This window comes from Nomascus leucogenys, chromosome 13, assembly GCF_006542625.1.
Source record: "Nomascus leucogenys isolate Asia chromosome 13, Asia_NLE_v1, whole genome shotgun sequence".
NCBI lineage: Eukaryota > Metazoa > Chordata > Mammalia > Primates > Hylobatidae > Nomascus > Nomascus leucogenys.
The window spans coordinates 37862624-37880843 of NC_044393.1; the positions used below are offsets into that span (position 1 = coordinate 37862624).

General features: G+C 44.9%; 2 protein-coding genes and 1 non-coding gene across 6 annotated transcripts in view; 1 reads left to right on the forward strand and 2 right to left on the reverse strand.

Annotated features, from left to right (window-relative positions):
* Positions 1-1596: 1596 nt before the first annotated feature.
* PCNA (proliferating cell nuclear antigen) lies at positions 1597-14081 on the reverse strand. Of its 2 annotated transcripts, none has more exons than XM_003277990.2 (7): positions 13958-14081; positions 6228-6564; positions 5420-5517; positions 5263-5330; positions 4121-4315; positions 2089-2212; positions 1597-2006 (listed from the first exon to the last, which is right to left on the reverse strand). In XM_003277990.2, the coding sequence occupies exons 2-7, from the start codon at positions 6446-6448 to the stop codon at positions 1927-1929; spliced, it is 786 nt and encodes a 261-aa protein (XP_003278038.1). In that variant the 5' UTR covers positions 6449-6564; positions 13958-14081; the 3' UTR covers positions 1597-1926. The 2 variants fall into 2 exon arrangements, with proteins under 2 accessions (XP_003278038.1, XP_030682423.1); XM_030826563.1 differs by having other exon boundaries at positions 13920-14057.
* On the reverse strand, positions 8502-8624 carry LOC115838136. The gene has a single exon (XR_004033179.1). It is a non-coding gene; the product is annotated as a small nucleolar RNA SNORA26 (small nucleolar RNA).
* A 132-nt stretch (positions 14082-14213) lies between the features above and the next one.
* Positions 14214-18220, forward strand: part of CDS2 (CDP-diacylglycerol synthase 2) — a 69940-nt gene continuing 65933 nt past the window's right edge. For 2 of the 3 annotated variants that reach the window (XM_030826566.1, XM_030826565.1), the window contains exon 1: positions 14214-14602. In XM_030826566.1, the coding sequence (XP_030682426.1) occupies positions 14546-14602 (57 nt within the window). In that variant the 5' untranslated portion in view covers positions 14214-14545. Of the gene's footprint in view, positions 14603-16190; positions 16554-18220 lie in introns of those variants that run through there. The other variant, XM_030826567.1, reaches the window with a different exon arrangement.

The window sequence follows — 18220 nt, forward strand, 5'->3', positions numbered from 1 at the left end:
CCCTCCTCAGTACAGGGGCCAGGCTAGAGACCGCCGTGGCTTCCCAGGGAGGCAGAAGCCGAGTCCGTCGCAGCTTCAGGACCAGCAGTCAGAGCGGCCAGATATCCGCTGCAAGGCGCCAGCCTTTCACGGGCGCGCGCTGTCAACACCCCACTACCATACTTCCCTTGAATAGCACACTTGTCTGTGCTGTCAGCACCCCACTATACTTCCTTTGAATAGCTCCACAAACTTGTGCTTATCTTTAGGCCTTGTCCGGGTAAAAGACCTGCCCACAAAGGACATTTTGCGGCAAATGAAGCTTTTTAAAAAGTTAGGTTTATTAAGGTATATACACAAGTACAAATAGATGAGCTCTGAAAATACATACGGTCCTAGAACCATGACCAATCTAGATGGAAATATATCCATCACCCCAAAGTTCCATCAGGCTCTTTTGCAGCCTATTTCCTTCTCCACTCACAGGCACACTGTAGGAAAATGAACTTACTACTGGACATGGTTAAGGCTCATGTCCAGTAACTAGAACTCAGTCCAAGTAATTTAAGAAAGAAATCATTTAGTCTACCAAACACAAAAATGCGCTGGAAAAAAGGATTATGATAAAGCAATTTTTAAAAATGTTTTCTCTAAAGCCAAATTGAGCAGCAGGGGTTGTATACCTACTTTAGTGATACTAATGTTAGTAAGTTCTGATAACCTACTACTATTAAACCAGCCAATAATTTTTTTTTTTTTTGAGATGGAGTCTCACTGTTGACCAGGCTGGAGTGCAGTGGCATGATCTCGGCTCACTGCAACCTCCACCTCCTGGGTTTAAGCGATTCTTCTGCCTCAGCCTCCCAAGCAGCTGGGACTACAGGCATGCGCCACCATGCCTGGCCAATTTTTTTTTTTGCATTTTTAGTAGAAATGGGGTTTCACCATGTTGATCAGGCTGGTCCTGAACTCCTGACTTTAGTTGATCTGCCTGCCTCCCAAAGTGCTGGGATTACAGGTGTGAGGCACTGCGCCCGGCAAAAAATTCTTAATACATAGCATACAGTGAACTGGTAGCTATTAGTGGGAATGTTTTTACGTCTTTCTTCAGAGCTTCAGGGCTTTTTCACTTTCTTGGTTGGATCCAACATCCATAGAATTTAAGACATCTTCATCCTTTGAGTGAAGTTGCAAAAAGTGTACTTATACTAGAGAAATGTTGTACAGCCATACTCCTTGGGCACCATTACAGATCTACTGAAACATCCAAGACTCTTGTAAGATTCCCCAGGCTAAAAAGAAACACTGCATTAACATCTTACAAAGCCCACATGACTTTGGGTACATTAAGCTTCTGAAGAGTATTAATTTTTGCCAAGTAAAATGAAATACACAGGATTTGTACTACTCTCTGGCTTGTTCCTTGATCTCAAATTGGAATAACAAGTTTGACAAGTGACTCCCCTAAAATATCTAGTAACCTACTGTATTTGAAATCCTTTTGATCTCCATCAGGCCGCTCTAAACTGAAAAACCATTTACACGAAAGGGTAGCTGTAGCTGGGAATTCAGTAGGATACTTCCAACAGTCCTGGTCAAAATGAAGACACTGCTCTGTGATGTTTGAAATTCAAGTAACTTTATTTAAATTCAAAAACAATTCTTAAAACTGCATTTAGAGTCCAGACCCTTTTGTGTTATAAAAATCACAAGTATTTATAAGAGACAAAAATACTTCTAGGTTAACTAGACCAGATCTGACTTTGGACTTTATTCTTTAAACAAATTGCAGAGAATAGAGAAAAAAATAGGTTATTTACAGAAGACAATATCTACATATGTACTTGGAGGTACAAATTTGGTGACAGAAAAGACTTCAGTATATGCTGGCATCTTAGAAGCAGTTCTCAAAGAGCTTAGTTTTATTTTCTTGAATTTTAAGAATGCCTAAGATCCTTCTTCATCCTCGATCTTGGGAGCCAAGTAGTATTTTAAGTGTCCCATATCAGCAATTTTATACTCTACAACTGAAAGACAGGAAGATGGTTAATTACTGAGGAGTATCACATATGATTACCTACAAAACAAGCTTCAAATTTATTATCTTACCAAGGGGTACATCTGCAGACATACTGAGTGTCACCGTTGAAGACAGTGGAGTGGCTTTTGTAAAGAAGTTCAGGTACCTCAGTGCAAAAGTTAGTTGAACTGGTTCATTCATCTCTATGGTAACCTACAAAACAAAAGATTCATCATTGAAAAACATCAAGAAAGTTGCAATCTATTAGCTCATTATATATTTATAAAAATCCACAAACACTTTTATTGGTCACTTTGGAGGGAGCTATGAAAATTTTGAAGACTGATACATAAAGCAAAAGACTCGAGTATCTAGCTTGTCTTTCCTATAGCTGTAATTTAGATAACCAAATTATATAATATGGGAAAGCTTTTCTTTGTGGAAGTTTTTCTAATAAGCAGCCAATAAGTGAATAAAACATACTAATTTCATCTCTGCAAACTCTAATTAATGACTTAATGGATCTAGACAATGATTATTACAGCTAACATTGCAAAGACATCCAGACACCCTGTGCCTCCTACTAGAGGCACACACCACCACCTATAAAGTATTCTTGCTCTCTCACCCCCGAAACAAAACACCCTGAATATGATCAAGGCTCTAGGGCTATAGCTACCAGTCTGTAGGACACACAGGGTAGAGGAATTTATGTATACACAGGAATGCAATCAGCAAAATCCAAACTCTGGAAAACTTAACAAATGATGATCTAATTTCTTCAACCAATAGATTGTAATGGAAGGGGGAAAATGAAATTAGAGGAAATCAGGCTAGGTGTGTTGGCACACACCTGTAGTTCCAGCTACTTGGGAAACTGAGGCAGGAAGATCACTTAAGCCCTGGAGTTTGAGGCTGTAGTGAACCATGATTGTACCACTGCACTCCAGCCTGGGTGGACAGAGCAAGACCCTGTCTCAAAAACAAAGAAAAACAGAAAAAGAAAAAAATGAGGTTGGCAGAGGAGTGGAAATGTGATTCAGGAAACAGATAAAGAATCAGCTCCTGGACTTTATTAATTTAAAAAAAACCTTTCAAATGAATTTTACCTTTATTTAAACTAAATGTTGACTACCCATTCAAGGGACAAGAGAGCAATATATAGTATTTATTGTAAGCTTATAATATGCCAGACACAGCATATGCTAAGCTCTTTAATGCTACCATATTTAATCCTAACAAGCTTAAGAGGTTAGGACCTTTGTCCTTGATTTAAAAAGTTTTAATTTATGCTCAGGTTAGCGAGTTTTTTTTGTTTGTTTGTTTAAGATGGAATTTTGCTCTGTCACCCAGGCTGGAGGGGAGTGGCATGATCTGGGCTCACTGCAACCTCCGCCTCTTCGGTTCAAGTCATTCTCCCGTCTCAGCATTCCAAGTGGCTGGGATTACAGGTGTGCGCCACCACGCCTGGCTAATTTTTATATTTTTAGTAGAGATGGGGTTTTGCCATGTTCTATTTTGGTTAAACAAGGGCTCTCTAGGTACTCTCAAAGTTGCATGGAGTCTGCTTTCTAGCCTTAGTGAGAAGTCTCCTTCCTGTTTAACCTTTGATTCCTACAGCCTGTGACTTTGGCTAAATTGTCACTTAAGGTTGCTCAGCCTGCTTCTCCACCTTTAAAATGGGCGACCAATTGGACCCACAACATGTAAGCTAATATTAGGATTACAAAAGCGCTCCTAACAGGTAGACTTTTACTCCTAACCATATCCTTCTATTGAGTTGCTGTCCTGTGCTCAATTATTTGGTAATAGAGTAAATATCTCCAGAAAGCTAAAGGTTAGATGCCTAACTTCCCAATCCTGTCCTTAAGAGCCGGTGTGGGCTTGATCCATAAACCATTGTTCTGTGGTATGTACATGTGCTGAATTTGTATTCCCTTCTTGCAAATATAATTCTAAATTGGATGACACTTATAAATCAGCTGCAGATTTCAACAGTATGTCAATTTTCAGAAATTACTCGGGATCCAATTCTGTCTACTTTTAATTTTAGCAATTAACCTAATAAGCAGTATTACAATTCTCTTCAAACTATTTTCTTTTTACTTAAAAACTACTTACAGCTTCCTCCTCTTTATCGACATTACTTGTCTGTGACAATTTAATGTTTCCATTTCCAAGTTCTCCACTTGCAGAAAATTTCACTCCGTCTTTTGCACAGGAAATTACAACAGCATCTCCAATATGGCTGAGATCTCGGCATATACGTGCAAATTCACCAGAAGGCATCTTTACTACACAGCTGTACTCTTGTTCCTATTAAGAACAAAAATTTTCCAAAAGTTAATTGTTAGAAATTTAATGATTTGGCACCCTCACTTTCTTAAAAGGCAACATCTAAACAACTCAGAATCAATATTTTCTGATTACTTTAAAATATGACTTGTGTAATTTCTTAACAAACTCCACTCAAAAAAAGAAATGGCTATTAAGTGCACTATCCAGGGAACAAGAGCCTCCTCCTCATCATCTTCCAGGGATAAAGTAAGAGAACATTAGAGTATGGCACAGAAATGATGATGGCGCAAGCAGGCCTAACTACTTTCTAAAAGAAAACGAGAATATGATATTAGGCATTTTCAACATTCAAATATTTCATCTCTCCTTTGGTGTTTATAAACCTAACCTGGATAAATTTCTTCCAAGATAGCTTTAAAATCCACTTAATAAAAACCAAGCATTCTGGAAGGAAACAAATTTTAAAAGAGGTTTATGGAAGTTAATGCAAATAGACAACTGGCAGTAAACAATAAATTTAACCTGTGAGTTTTAGACTTGTGGTAAACAATAACTATCCAAATACTAAAATCTCTTTGAAGCAAGCACCAGTAGATATATTTCTAGAAAAAGTTGTTATGAAGTAGGCTTAAATTATTTTAACATATCTTGACGGACGAGGGTCACTTGAGGCCAGGAGTTCCAGACCAGCCTGGGCAAGACTGCCCCCACACCTACACACAAAAATGAAAAAATTAGCCAGGTGTGGTGGGACAGGCCTGTAGTCCTTCCTAGCCACTTAGGAGACTAAGGCAGGAGGATTGCTTGAGCCCAGGAGTCCCAGGTTAGAGAGAGCTATATGGCACTACTGCACTCCAGCCTGGGCAACAGAGCCAAGACCCTGTCTGTAAAAATAAACAAACATTCTAGGACAAACCTATCGTGCCTGTGTACAGCACTCTCTACAATGAGAAACTGATACTCACTGGAATTCCAAGTTGTTCAACATCTAAATCCATCAACTTCATTTCATAGTCTGAAACTTTCTCCTGGTCTACCAAAAGAAAGCAAATGCTGTTGAGAAACACTGACAGAGTTTTGATTTTCTGTAGCTTTATAACTCAATAAAAAGGTACGACTTACTTGGTGCTTCAAATACTAGCGCCAAAGTATCCGCATTATCTTCGGCCCTTAGTGTAATGATATCTTCATTGCCGGCGCATTTTAGTATTTTGGACATACTAGAAGACAGGAGACACATGGTTTAAAATCAACACCATCTGCTGAAGGTCTGTATTTCTAATGCAGTTAGAAGGGGTTACCACTCTCACCCATCAGGCCGTCTCAGAACTGGTGGAGGGTAAACGTACTGCTGGAGGATGCGAATATTAATGCAGACGTTTTGGGATGCATCTGGCAGTATTTATACTAAAATACCACCAGCAGTCTCCCTTCTGGATAGAAACAATCTCCTGCCACTAAGTAGGATGACAGACTGACACATTTCTCGCAAGGGCATTATAAAGCATTTAAAGTCAACTGCGACTGAGCCGGGAGGATCGCTTGAGCCCAGAAGTGGAGACCAGCCCAGACAACACACCGAGAGCGTCTCAGAAACAAAAAAGCCACAACTAAAGCGTCCGTTCAAGGCCAACGGGACTTAGTGAGCAAAGAGTCCTGGAGCAGTGCTCCTGGCACTGCGGAAAAACCCTTGATTTTCCCGCCACCACCCGCTTTGTGACTTTGGCGCGAAAAAGCAGGTTCGCGCAGCAGCCAGCGCGGGCTTTTCCGAACCGCGCGCTCAGCTGGACCCCACCCCGCTGCGTGGCAGACCAATAAGAAGACGCGGATGGCCCATGCCAGCCAATGAGGGCTAGGCTCGAAAGCGCTCCCGCCAAGCACCGGAGGTGCGGGTGGGCCGGGGCCGGCTTCCCGGCGCCGCGAGGCTTACCTGGTGAGGTTCACGCCCATGGCCAGGTTGCGGTCGCAGCGGTAGGTGTCGAAGCCCTCAGACCGCAGGGTGAGCTGCACCAAGGAGACGTGGGACGAGTCCATGCTCTGCAGGTTTACGCCGCTGGAGCTAATGTCCCAGCAGGCCTCGTTGATGAGGTCTTTGAGTGCCTCCAACACCTTCTTCAGGATGGAGCCCTGGACCAGGCGCGCCTCGAACATGGTGGCGGAGTGGCAACAACGCGGCTACAGGCAGGCAGGAAGGAGGAAAGTCTAGCCGGTTTCGGCTTCAGGAGCCTCAGAGCGAGCGGGCGAACGTCGCGACGAGAGGCCGAGACCTAGAAAGACGACGACCACTCTGCTACGCCTGCAACCGTTTAATGCCGCCGCGTCCGCAAGCGCGCGCTCTCACCCTGCGCCGCGTTGCAACGTCACCACGCTGTCCGGCCCACGGCCTGGGCGGAGAAGACTTTAGGGCCAATCGTGTCCATGCTCCCCGCGAGGCCCGCCCCCTAGAGCATACATTGGAGGAAGCGGGCGCAGGGCGGGGCAGCGTCGCGCAGGTCTCCCCGCCTCTTTGACTCCTGAACCTGGCCGCTGAACAAGTCCCGGCATATGTGGAGATCAAGCCCCGGCTCCGGTTCGTCAAGCCCCAGCTTTATGGTGCCTCCTCAGCCTCCCACTACGTGGGTAGAAAGTTTCCAGCCACGAAAGTGAAAGTGAGATGCAAATCAAGCCTACCGGGAGGAAAAGCCTCCATGCAGCCTGAAGAGTACAGCTGCTGTAAATATGCACTTTATTTTTCAATTACAGAATTGATGCGCTCTTAAGTGTCACACGATAAAGAGGTGAATTGTTATGTTAAACTTAGCTCCCTATCATCCTCTTAACATTCTCCCGCCAGCTCTTATAATCACTCAATCGTTCATTGTATAAAGCTTTTAAAGCTTTTTTAAAAGTTCAAATACACTTTTTTTCAAAAATGCACTCATTCCGTAAACACTTGTAAAAGTACTTAATAAAGTCCATTTAATTTTATGCCACGTACATCTTTTCTGTATCAGTACCTCTTTAAAAGAGCGTCACGTATATATAACATAATTTATCAATCTCCTGTTGTTAACTACAAACATCTTTGAGCACTTAGGCAATTTTGGTGATATCAACTCCTTGAAGTAATACGGCTGAGTCAAAGAGCGTACACATTTAATTTTTTTTCTTTTCTTTTTTTTTTCTTTTTGAGATGGAGTCCTGCTCTGTCATCCAGGCTGGAGTGCAATGGCGCGATCTCGGCTCACTGCAACTTCCGCCTCCCAGGTTCAAGTGATTATCCTGACTCAGCCTCCCGAGTAGCTGGGATTACAGGCGCCTATCACCACGCCCGGCTAATTTTTGTATTATTATTATTATTTTTTTAGTAGAGACAGGGTTTCACCATGTTGGCCAGGCTGGTCTCGAACTCCCGACGTCAGGTGATCCACCTGCCTCAGCCTCCCAAAGTGCTGGGATTACAGGCATGAGCCACCGTGCCCGCCTAAATTTTTGATAAATGTTATTAAATTAATCTCTAAAAGTTTGCAATTTACATTCTAGCTAAGACTGTGTATGAACATGCTCATTTCTCTTTATTTTCCTAACTATAGATATTAGCAATCTTGTTTTTAAATCATTGCTCGTCTGTGTCAAAAATTCAATTTTTTTTTTTTTTTGAGATGGAGTCTTGCTCTGTCGCCAGGCTGGAGTGCAGTGGCGCTATCTCGGCTCACTGCAAGCTCCGCCTCCCAGGTTCAAGCAATTCTCCGGCCTCAGCCTCCCAAGTAGCTGGGATTACAGGTGCCCACCACCACACCCGGCTAATTTTTACATTTTTAGTAGAGACGGGGTTTCACCATGTTGGCCAGGCTGGTCTCGAACACCTGACCTGAAGTGATCCACCTGCCTTGGCCTCCCAAAGTGCTGGGATTACAGGCGTCAGCCACTGCGCCCAGCCAGAAATTTTCAATTGTTACAGGATGGACAGGATTCGTTGTTTCTCTCTTGCCTTCTTTACACCACTTCTCTTTAGTTACTTTTAATATCTTGGTCAGCAGAATTCTTTAGTTTTTCTACCATGTATCTAGGTATGGATTTAGTTTTATTTATCTTGTTGAGGGAACTGAAGATTCATTTCAAGTCTGACACATTCTCAATCATTATGGCTTCAAATATCTCCTCTCCTTAGTCTATTCTTTATCTCTGGAATGCCTTTCTTTCCTTTTTTTTTTTTTTCTAGTTCAGCTGTGACTCCAGACAAGGTTCTAAGAGGAGTTTCACAGTCTCTTCCCTGGATTTTGTGGAGACTTAACTTTACCCTTCTGTATCAGCCTCTTAAAGCACTGGGTCAGCCTTAAAAGGGAACAGGAAAGGGCATTTCTATTATAAGATGCCTTCAATTGTAATATGTACCATTATTTTATGTAGCACAAGCAAGAAAACTGTCAAACTATTTTTTTTATTATTTTTTAGAGAGGGGGGTCTTCCTTGACACCCAGGCTGGACCACAGTGGCAAGATGACTGCTCACTGCCACCTCCAACTTCTAGGCTCAAGGGATCCTCTTGCCATAGTCTCCCAAATAGCTGGGACTACAGGGGTGCACCACTGTACCTGGCTAATTTTTAAATGTTTTTGTAGAGAGAAGGTCCCACTATGTCCCTCTGGCTGGTCTCCAACTCCTGGGCTCAAGCAATCTTCCCAATCGGTCTCCCAAAGTGTGAGATTACAGGCATGAGCCACTGTGCCCAGCCTCAAACTGTTATACAATGCTTTATCACTTACAATTTTTTTTTTTTTTTTTTTTTTTTTGAGACAGAGTCTCACTCTATCGCCCAGGCTGGAGTGCAGTGGTGCGATCTTGGCTAACCGCAATCTCCGCCTCCTGGGTTCAAGCAATTCGCATGCCTCAGCCTCCTGAATAGCTAGGATTACAGGCATGCGCCATCGCACCTGCCTAATTTTTGTATTTTTAGTAGAGACAGGGTTTCGCCATGTTGGCCAGGTTGGTCTTGACCTCCTGACCTCATGTGATCTGCCTGCCTTGGCCTCCCAAAGTGCTGGGATTACAGGCGTCAGCCACCGCGCCTGGGTCTATTTTGTTTTAAAAGAACTTTTAGACTTTAAAAACATTCTTATTATATATTACTCTTGTGCAAACATGAAAAAATTTAAGCTACATTGGTTAAGGCATTCTTACTGTTTCTCCACTCAGTTAGTTGCTGACACTGCTGTTTTTCTGTATAATATCCTACTCTGTGTTGTCAAGGGTATTGATGATGCAGTATTTTTCAATAGTGCTATTCTATTGTCTCTTGAATTTCTTGCAAGCCTCTGCTACTCATTTGTAAGTTTTGATGTTGGCACTTTCTTGCTTTATGTGTGATGGACTACCCATTTGCATACATCTCAATATCAAAACATAATGCAGCATCATCTGTTTGTGGTTATTTTCCTTTCTTGGGTCCGTTAAAATCTCAGTTCCTTTGCAAAATGTGGAATGTGTTCATTCCTCCAGTGAGGAACATTTGCTTCACTAAAAACAAATGCATATGCTCCACTACTCTGTTTCAGTTCTGTCTGCTTACATAATAACATTTTGGTTTAATGCCAAATTACATGTAATAGATTTGAAGACATTTTAAATGTCAATTAAACTCTATCCATGTGGGACCCACCATGTACATGAATCTGTTTATTTCTGCTATTACAGAAGTGATGTGCTCCTAAAAGTGTCAAATGATAAAGAGGTGTACAGTTATGTAAATTTTATGTTAAACTGAAATGAGGACATAAACATGCTTATGACTGTGGTCAGAGAAGGCCTCTCTGAGGAGGTAGCATCTTATCAGAGAAGACAGCTGTTTGGAGAGTTGGAAAAAAGCATTCTAGGCTGAGAGAATAGCATGATTATAAAGGTCAGCATACTTGGACTATATTCAGACAAGTTTGATGTAGAACTCAGACTGATGTGTCTGAAGCAAGAGTGGTGCAAGGTGAGGTTGCAGAGAGGCTGGGGTGAGCTCTTGCAGGACTTTGTAGGCTCTCTAAAAGTGCAAGGGAATGTGGTCAACAGCAGGTCTTTGATGTGATCCAATTTACATTTTGAGTAGCTACTCTAACATCTAGTAAAGGTACTATTGGATCAGTGGAAGAAAGAATGAAGTAAATTTTGATCAGATAATTGGTTAAACTATTAGAAAAGAATAAAAGCTGTAGACTTTTCTGGATGGGCGCAGTGGCTCATGCCTGTAATCGCAGAACTTTGGGAGGCTGAGGTGGGTGGATCATCTGACGTCAGGAGTTTGAGACCAGCCAGGCCAACATAGTGAAACCCCGTCTCTACTAAAAATACAAAAATTAGCTGGGCGTGGTGGTGCACATCTGTAATTCCAGATACTAGGGAGGCTGACGCAGGAGAATTGCTTGAACCCGGGAGGCGGAGGTTGCAGTGAACCAAGATTGCGCCACTGTACTCCAGCCTGGGTGACAGAGCAAACCTCCATCTCAAAAAAAAAAAAAAAAAGACTTTTCCTAATAATTATTCACTAAATTCTAGATAAATAATTCAAATTCAAATCTTAACCCAATAAGAAATGGAAAAATATTTTTGTAAATATTTATGAGATCTTCCTATGGGCTTCTAAACATAAGAAAAAAATCCATAAAACTTAAAGTATAATAATAATAATAATAATAAATAATTAAAAAACCATAATGAATGACCATATAAGTTTTAAGACTTCAGTATGCCTCAAAGGATTATATTGGTTAGTATAGTTTAGGTTTCAGTGACAGAGAACTCAACTTGAATGGATTAAGAGAAATAGAAAATTTAGGGCTGGGTGTGGTGGCTCACGCCTGTAATCCCAGCACTCTGGGAGGCCGAGGCGGGAGGATCACCTGAGGTCAGGAGTTCAAGACCAGCCTAGCCATGGCGAAACCCCGTCTCTACTAAAAATACAAAAAATTAGCCGGCTGTGGTGGTGCGTGCCTGTAATCCCAGCTACTCGGGAGGCTGAGGCAGGAGAATCGCTTGAACCCGGGAGGTGGAGGTTGCAGTGAGCCGAGATTGTGCCATTGCACTCCAGCCTGGGCAACAAGAGTGAAACTCCGTCTCAAAAAAAAAAAAAAAAAAAAAAAAAAAGAGAAATAGAAAATTTATTCATCTAAACAAAAACCCAGAGGTATCTGGCCTCCACTGTCCAGTCCTACTCTTAGTAAATATGTGAAGTTTGTTAGCCACATTAATAAGCAAAGAAACATAAATTCAATGGAGACAGAATTTTAACCTACCAAATTAATAAAAATCATGTTAACACCTGGTGTGTTAGGAAGGATTCAAGGAAGTAGGCACTTTAATACATTGCAAGTGGGAGTATACATTGGTATAATTTTTCTGGTGGAAACTTAGAAATGTGTATCAAAAGCCTTAGAATTTTACTTATACTTGGACACAGAAATTGAATCTCTAGGGTTTTTTCCTACAGAAGAAATCAGGGGAATTTACCAAGATCAAGCATGCTTAAGAATGTTTCTTGAGCCAGGTGCGGTGGCTGACGCCTCTAATCCCAGCACTTTGGGAGGCCCAGGTGGGCGGATCACCTGAGCTCAAGAGTTCAAAACCAGCCTGACCTAAAACCCCTGTCTCTACTAAAAATACAAAAATTAGCCGGCTGTGGTGGCAGGCGTCTGTAGTCCCAGCTACTCGAGAGGCTGAGACAGGAGAATTGCTTGAACCTGGGAGGTGGAGGTTGCAGTGAGCCGAGATCACGCCATTGCACTCCAGCCTGAGCAACAAGAGGGAAACTGTCTAAAAAAAAAAAAAAAAAAAAAAAAAGAGAGAGAGAGAGAGGAGAGAGAGAAAGGCTCTAAAGCTGGCCTAAAGCTCTATTAGCATGACGTCCACAGACCCCTGTTCGTCACACAGTACTGACTTCAGGAAAATACTTGATCTGAGTTCCATTAACCTGAGAGGGCTGAGTGTAATGGATGAGAAGTTTGTTCAGACCACATTTTAGGATGTTATCCATCCTAGTAATCATACTGTGCATTCTATAATTCTGACTTAAGTGCATTGGTTCTCCAAGCCCCCTTTTATTAGGCTGGATTTGAAAAGGAACAGCTGAGTTTTTAGAAGGACTGACATGACACTCACTTAGATATGACCTTTCATAACTATGTGCCCCTAAAGGTGAAGTTCTAGACACTAACATCTCCACCTGTCTTAGAAGATCATCTTGCTCGAGTGCTGTGGCTCATGCCTGTAATCCCAGAACTTTAGGAGGCCTATGTGGGAGGATTGTTCGAGCCCAGGAGTTTAAGACTAGCCTGAGCAATAAAGTGAGACTTCATCGCTACACAAAAATTTAAAACTTAGCTGAGTGTGGTGCTGCACACCTGTAGTCCAAGCTACTCGGGAATATACTCATATAGAAATCAGGAATATATAATGCTGTTTTCAGAATTCTCACTATCTGCCCCAAAACTCACAGCTCAGGTCAAAATTACCAATAGGAAATTTTAGCCAGGTGTGGTAGCTCATGCCTGTAATCCCAGCACTTTGGGAGACCTAGGCGGGAGGATCTCTTGAACCCAGGAGTTCAAGACCAGTCTGGGCAACACAGTGAGACCCTGTCTCTAAAAAAAGGAGAAATAAATTAATTAAAATTTAAAAATTGAAAAGAAAAATGTAAAATTATATTTTTTTTAAAAAACGAAATTGCAATTCTTTTGTGTGCAAGTGTCTCATTGTGAGATTACAATATGCTTAAGTTGGGGACCCAGTGTTATATGTGTTTTACATCGCTTACAGGGCAGTGAATAGAAAGAACAGGAAACACCAAAGGCAATGCTGGAGCAACGCAAGTATTAATAAATTCAGGCAGGCAGTATAGTATGGTGGTTAGAGTGTGGGCTGGTAACAAAACTATTTGTATTCTAATTCTTACTAGGCACTTTCTAGCTGGGAGACCCTTGGCTAAGGTCCTTTTAAAAGTTTTAAATCCATCCAACAAGTACTTAAAATGGATGTGTCAAAGACATAGAGGATGCACAGTAAACAAAGTAGACAGCAGTTCTGTCCCAAAAAAGGTCTTTCCACAGTCCAGAAGACAAATTTGAAAAACTGACGAAGGGCCGGGCGCGGTGGCTCACACCTGTAATCCCAGCACTTTGGGAGGCCGAGGCGGACGGATCACCTGAGGTCAGGAGTTCGAGACCAGCCTAATATGGTGAAACCCCCGTCTCTACTGAAAATACAAAAATTAGCCAGGCGTGGTGGCGCACGCCTTGGAATTGTTTGAGCCCGGGAGGCAGAGGTTGCAGTGAGTCGAGATCATGCCACTGCACTCCAGCCTGGGCGACAGAACAAGACTCTGTAACCAAAAAACAAACAAACAAACAAACCAACAAACAACAAACAAAACCACTGAGGAAGATCTTAACTGTAAAATGCAAATCATACCCACTTCCAAGCCATGTGTGGATTAAATGAGATAAGCCAACTAAAGCGATTACTCAGCTCAGTGCCTAGTATACAATTAGTGCTCAACGAGTACTAGCGACCGCTTGGCAAAGCAACGCAGACTGAAGTGTGAAGTGTGGGTTTCATTTCTCATCATGTGATAAGTGATAAAATGCTCTTAATCAGGTCGGCTCACCTGGCCTCTCCATTCCATCTAAATAACGTCTACTTAACTTGCGTAAGGGAAGAGCTCTGGTCCAGGTCAGCAACCGTTTGTCAGGCTAGAGCCTCCGGGTGGCGCTTCTCGCCCTCAGTAACCGGTTACCTCCAGAACCAGGGCGCCAGCTCCGGCCATCCGTGGTTAAGCGGGAGCTCCCATTGGCTAATCGCATCCTGAGGCGCACGCCTTTTCCCGCCCCTGACGCTGCCGTCCAATGCGCGCCTCTCGACTCTGCTCCGCCCCGCCCCCGTCGCCCTGCCTCTCTGGCGTATTTGCGCCCTTCGTGGATCTTCCGGACCGCGATCGCGGCGCTGCGCGTGCGCATTCGCTCCGAGCCCTGCTCCCGGGAGAGGGAGCTCTCGGGTCGGGGTTAGGGAAGGCTGACCCCGCTCGGCCCGGGTGAAAGGGCGGCGACGGCACTGGGTGGGGCCGAGCTCCAGGGCTGGCTGCTGGGCTGCTAAGGGAATTGTGAGCCGCTCGGAGCCGCGCGCCTCCTGGGCGGGGCGGGGCAGGCCGAGGGAGTCCGTGCGTGCCCGCGCCGAGCCGCTTGCTCTGGCGGCTTCGCTATTAGCTCGCGGCGACGTCGGGCCGGTTTTTCCAGGATGACCGAGCTGAGGCAGAGGGTGGCCCGTGAGCCAGATGCGCCACCCGAGGACAAGGTAGCGGCAGCGTCGGGGTGGGCGCGGCCGGGACAGCGGCGCATCCGGGAGGCCTGCGGGGGATGCACGCAGAGGGGTCGTCTTGTTCTCTGACCCTTTGTCGCAGCCGACGGCGGCCCCGGGCCCGGGTAGCGCGAAGGGCCCTCGGGTGCCCGGCCCTCGCGTCGCGCGCGTCAGGGGTCGGCGGGTCGGGGTCCCGGCTCAGGGTCTGACTGGAGTGGCTCCCCCGGGGCGCAGGAAGGAGCTCGCCGGGAGTGGCGCACGGCCTCCTGCCTCGCTGGGCTGGCTGCGGGGACTCCCCTCTCCCCCAACTCCCTGAGGCCTTCCTGGAGGTGAAGATGTGCAGCGCCTTCTTAGGGAGGCGGCTCCTCTGAGCTCAACTTAGGCTCTCCGTTCCCTTTTACAATGTTATTTTGGGGGGTGGGAGAATCAGGACAAGGCCATAGCATTTGCCTTCTGGGAGATGTAAATCCTTTCTTGGGGATGAAATCATCGGCTTTGAGCAGAGAGGTGTTACGCAGTGAGCCAGCCCGTCATCAGCAGGTGTTGGAGGGCGTCCTCCCGGTTGATGGGTTGTTTCCTGCACCGTGTGGGCTCTGGTGGGTAGGGGAGGAGAGTAGGAAGGAGGCCATCTTGGCGGGGACAGTGTGGGGGAGGGCGGGGGTGGGTGACGGGTCGGGGAGTGGACTCCTTTGGGTGAAGTGAAAGGTCTGTGTAGGGGAGTTAAGGAAGGTAGGGATTGGTTTTATTACTGTGGAGGTTGAATGGCAGTATAGAACTTTGTAGCAGTAGTTGTGCTTTCCGAGATAGCAGTGATCAGGAGCCCTGTATTTGGAAAACTGATCTGGCAGTGATGTGTAGAATGGACTGAGGGAGCCTCGACCAGACTGAGGGAGCCTGGACCAGAATGAGGGAGACTGGTTCACTCGGGGATTGCCCATGAGTGACCTGTAGATGTTTTCTTTGGCCCACATGTTGCCTTAAAAATCAGAAAATTTCTCCTAACAATCTAAATTTTTTGCCTGTCTTAGATAATTGGAGGGTCCACCATCACTTTGTACCTCATCAATGGTTGGCTGGAGCTGAGGATCATCTGTTCCCACCAACCCCTGTTGCCTTACACCAGGCTCACGGCCTCCCCTAATGCAGCCTGTAACTTTTTGATGACTGGACGCAACGGACATTAGGGAGACACCAAGAAGGAAGAAAGCACAAGATTTGGTGACAGGATGTCAACAGAGCAGTTACACTAGGAGGAATGTTTTTGGTGAAAGATAATGAGATCATGGGTTTTTTTTTTTTTTTTTTTGAGACGGAGTCTCACTGTGTCACCCAGGCTGGAGTGCAGTGGCGTGATCTCGGCTCACTGCAAGCTCTGCCTCCCGGGTTCACGCCATTCTCCTGCCTCTCAGCCTCCCAAATAGCTGGGACCACAGGCGCCCGCCACCACACCCGGCTAATTTTTTTTTTTTTTGTATTTTTAGTAGAGACGGGGTTTCACTGTGTTAGACAGGATGGTCTTGGTCTCCTGACCTCGTGATCCGTCCGCCTGCCTCGGCCTCCCAAAGTGTGGGATTACAGGCGTGAGCCACCGCACCCGGCGATCATGGGTTTTTTTAAACAACTTTCGTGTTATTGCAGTTGACAGTGGACCATCCAAAGAGAACTGTTCCTCCTGATTTTTAGAACATATATTTTGGCCAGGCACAGTGCTGCACGCCTGTAATCCTAGCTTCTAGGGAGGCTGGGGCAGGAGGATCGCTTGAGCCCAGGAGTTTGAGACCTTGTCTCAAAAAACAAAAACAAAAACATATTTTGGGGAAAATTTAGGGCTGGGGCTGAGGATTTAGCAGTCGCTTGCAGAAACACGTTACTTTGAAGTCTCTAATTTTTCATTTGGCTGTCCTGGTTCAGCCTGAAAGAATTCTGACTCACCTCGTACTACTAGTTGGTGAGTATGCAGATGTTTGGAGGCTCTGTAGCTCTGTTCAAGGGTGAGATCATGCTTGATGTCAGTGGGACTTTGTGGACCTAGTAGGTGTGAGGAGGGAGAGAAGAAAGAAGGCATGATAGCTGGTGGGCCATGTTTTTGAAAAGCTAACTATGTACAATAATTAGAATGTCAAAAAACAACCTTGGTGTTATGAGATGCAACATAAAGATTCTACCCTCCTTCCCGGACTCGTTGGATCCATCCCCCAGAGATAAAGTGCCAGTTGAACCGTCTTACTTTCACATCCTGTACTTTAGGCAGGGAGGATGTGAGGAGCTGTCCAGCTAGAGGTGCACTTAATATCACTTATACAGTGACAGAATGCCTGGGGTCATGAGGTCCACTCATGACATGTTGTTCCCTAAAAGACAGGTGCTATGCACTCTGTTAAAAGCCTGATGTTCATTACCGAGAAGAAGACAATCAGTTCCTCACCTCATCATTCAGAACTTCTCAATTGTCACTGAATTGTCATGTATGGGATTTTATTATTATTATTTTTTTAGACGGAGTCTCTCTCTCTCGCCCAGGCTGGAGTGCAGTGGCATGATCTCAGCTCACTGCAACCTCTGCCTCCCAGGTTCAAGCTAGTCTCCTGCCTCAGCCTCCTGAGTAGCTGGGACTATAGGCATCCGCCACCATGCTCGGCTAATTTTTTTTTTTTTGAGAGGGAGTTTCTCTCTTTTGCCCAGGCTGGAGTGCAATGGCACGATCTTGGCTCATCGCAACCTCTACCTCCCAGGTTCAAGCAATTGTCCTGCCTTAGCTGCCCCAGTAGCTGGGACTACAGGCGTGTGCTATCATGCCCGGCTAATTTTGTATTTTTAGTAGAGGCAGGGTTTCTCAATGTTGGTTAGGCTGGTCTCAAACTCCCAACCTCAGGTGATCCTCCCGCCTCAGCCTCCCAAAGTGCTGGGATTATAGGCGTGAGCCACTGTACCTGGCCTTTTTTTTTTTTTTTTTTTTTTTGTATTTTTAGTAGAGATGGTGTTTCACTGTATTGGCCAGGCTGGTCTTGAACTCCTGACTTTGTGGTCTGCCTGCCTCGGCCTCCCAAAGTGCTGGGATTACAGGCATGAGCCACCACACCCGGCCATGTTTGGGATTTTTAATAAGGGAGCATTTTAAAAACTGTGAAATCTATTATTTGTCTTTGTATATGGTAAACTTTTGTTTGTTGGTTTTTTTGTTGTTTTTGAGACAGTTTCGCTGTCGTTGCCCAGGCTGGAGTGCAGTGGCACAATCTCGGCTTACTGCAACCTCCGTCTCCCAGGTTCAAGCAATTCTCCTGCCTTAGCTTCCCCAGTACCTGGGATTACAGGTGCCTGCCACCACGCCTGGCTAATTTTTTTGTGTTTTAGTTGGTCTCGAACTCCTGACCTCGGGTGATCTACCCACCTTGGCCTCCCAAAATGCTGGGATTATAGGTGTGAGCCACCGCGCCCGGCCCGTAGTAAACTTTTTTTTTTTTTTTTTTTTTTGAGACGGAGTCTTGCTCTGTCACCCAGGCTGGAGTGCAGTGGCTCGATCTCAACTCACTGCAAGCTCCGCCTCCCAGGTTGACACCATTCTCCTGCCTCAGCTTCCCGAGTAGCTGGGACTACAGGCGCCCACCACCATGCCTG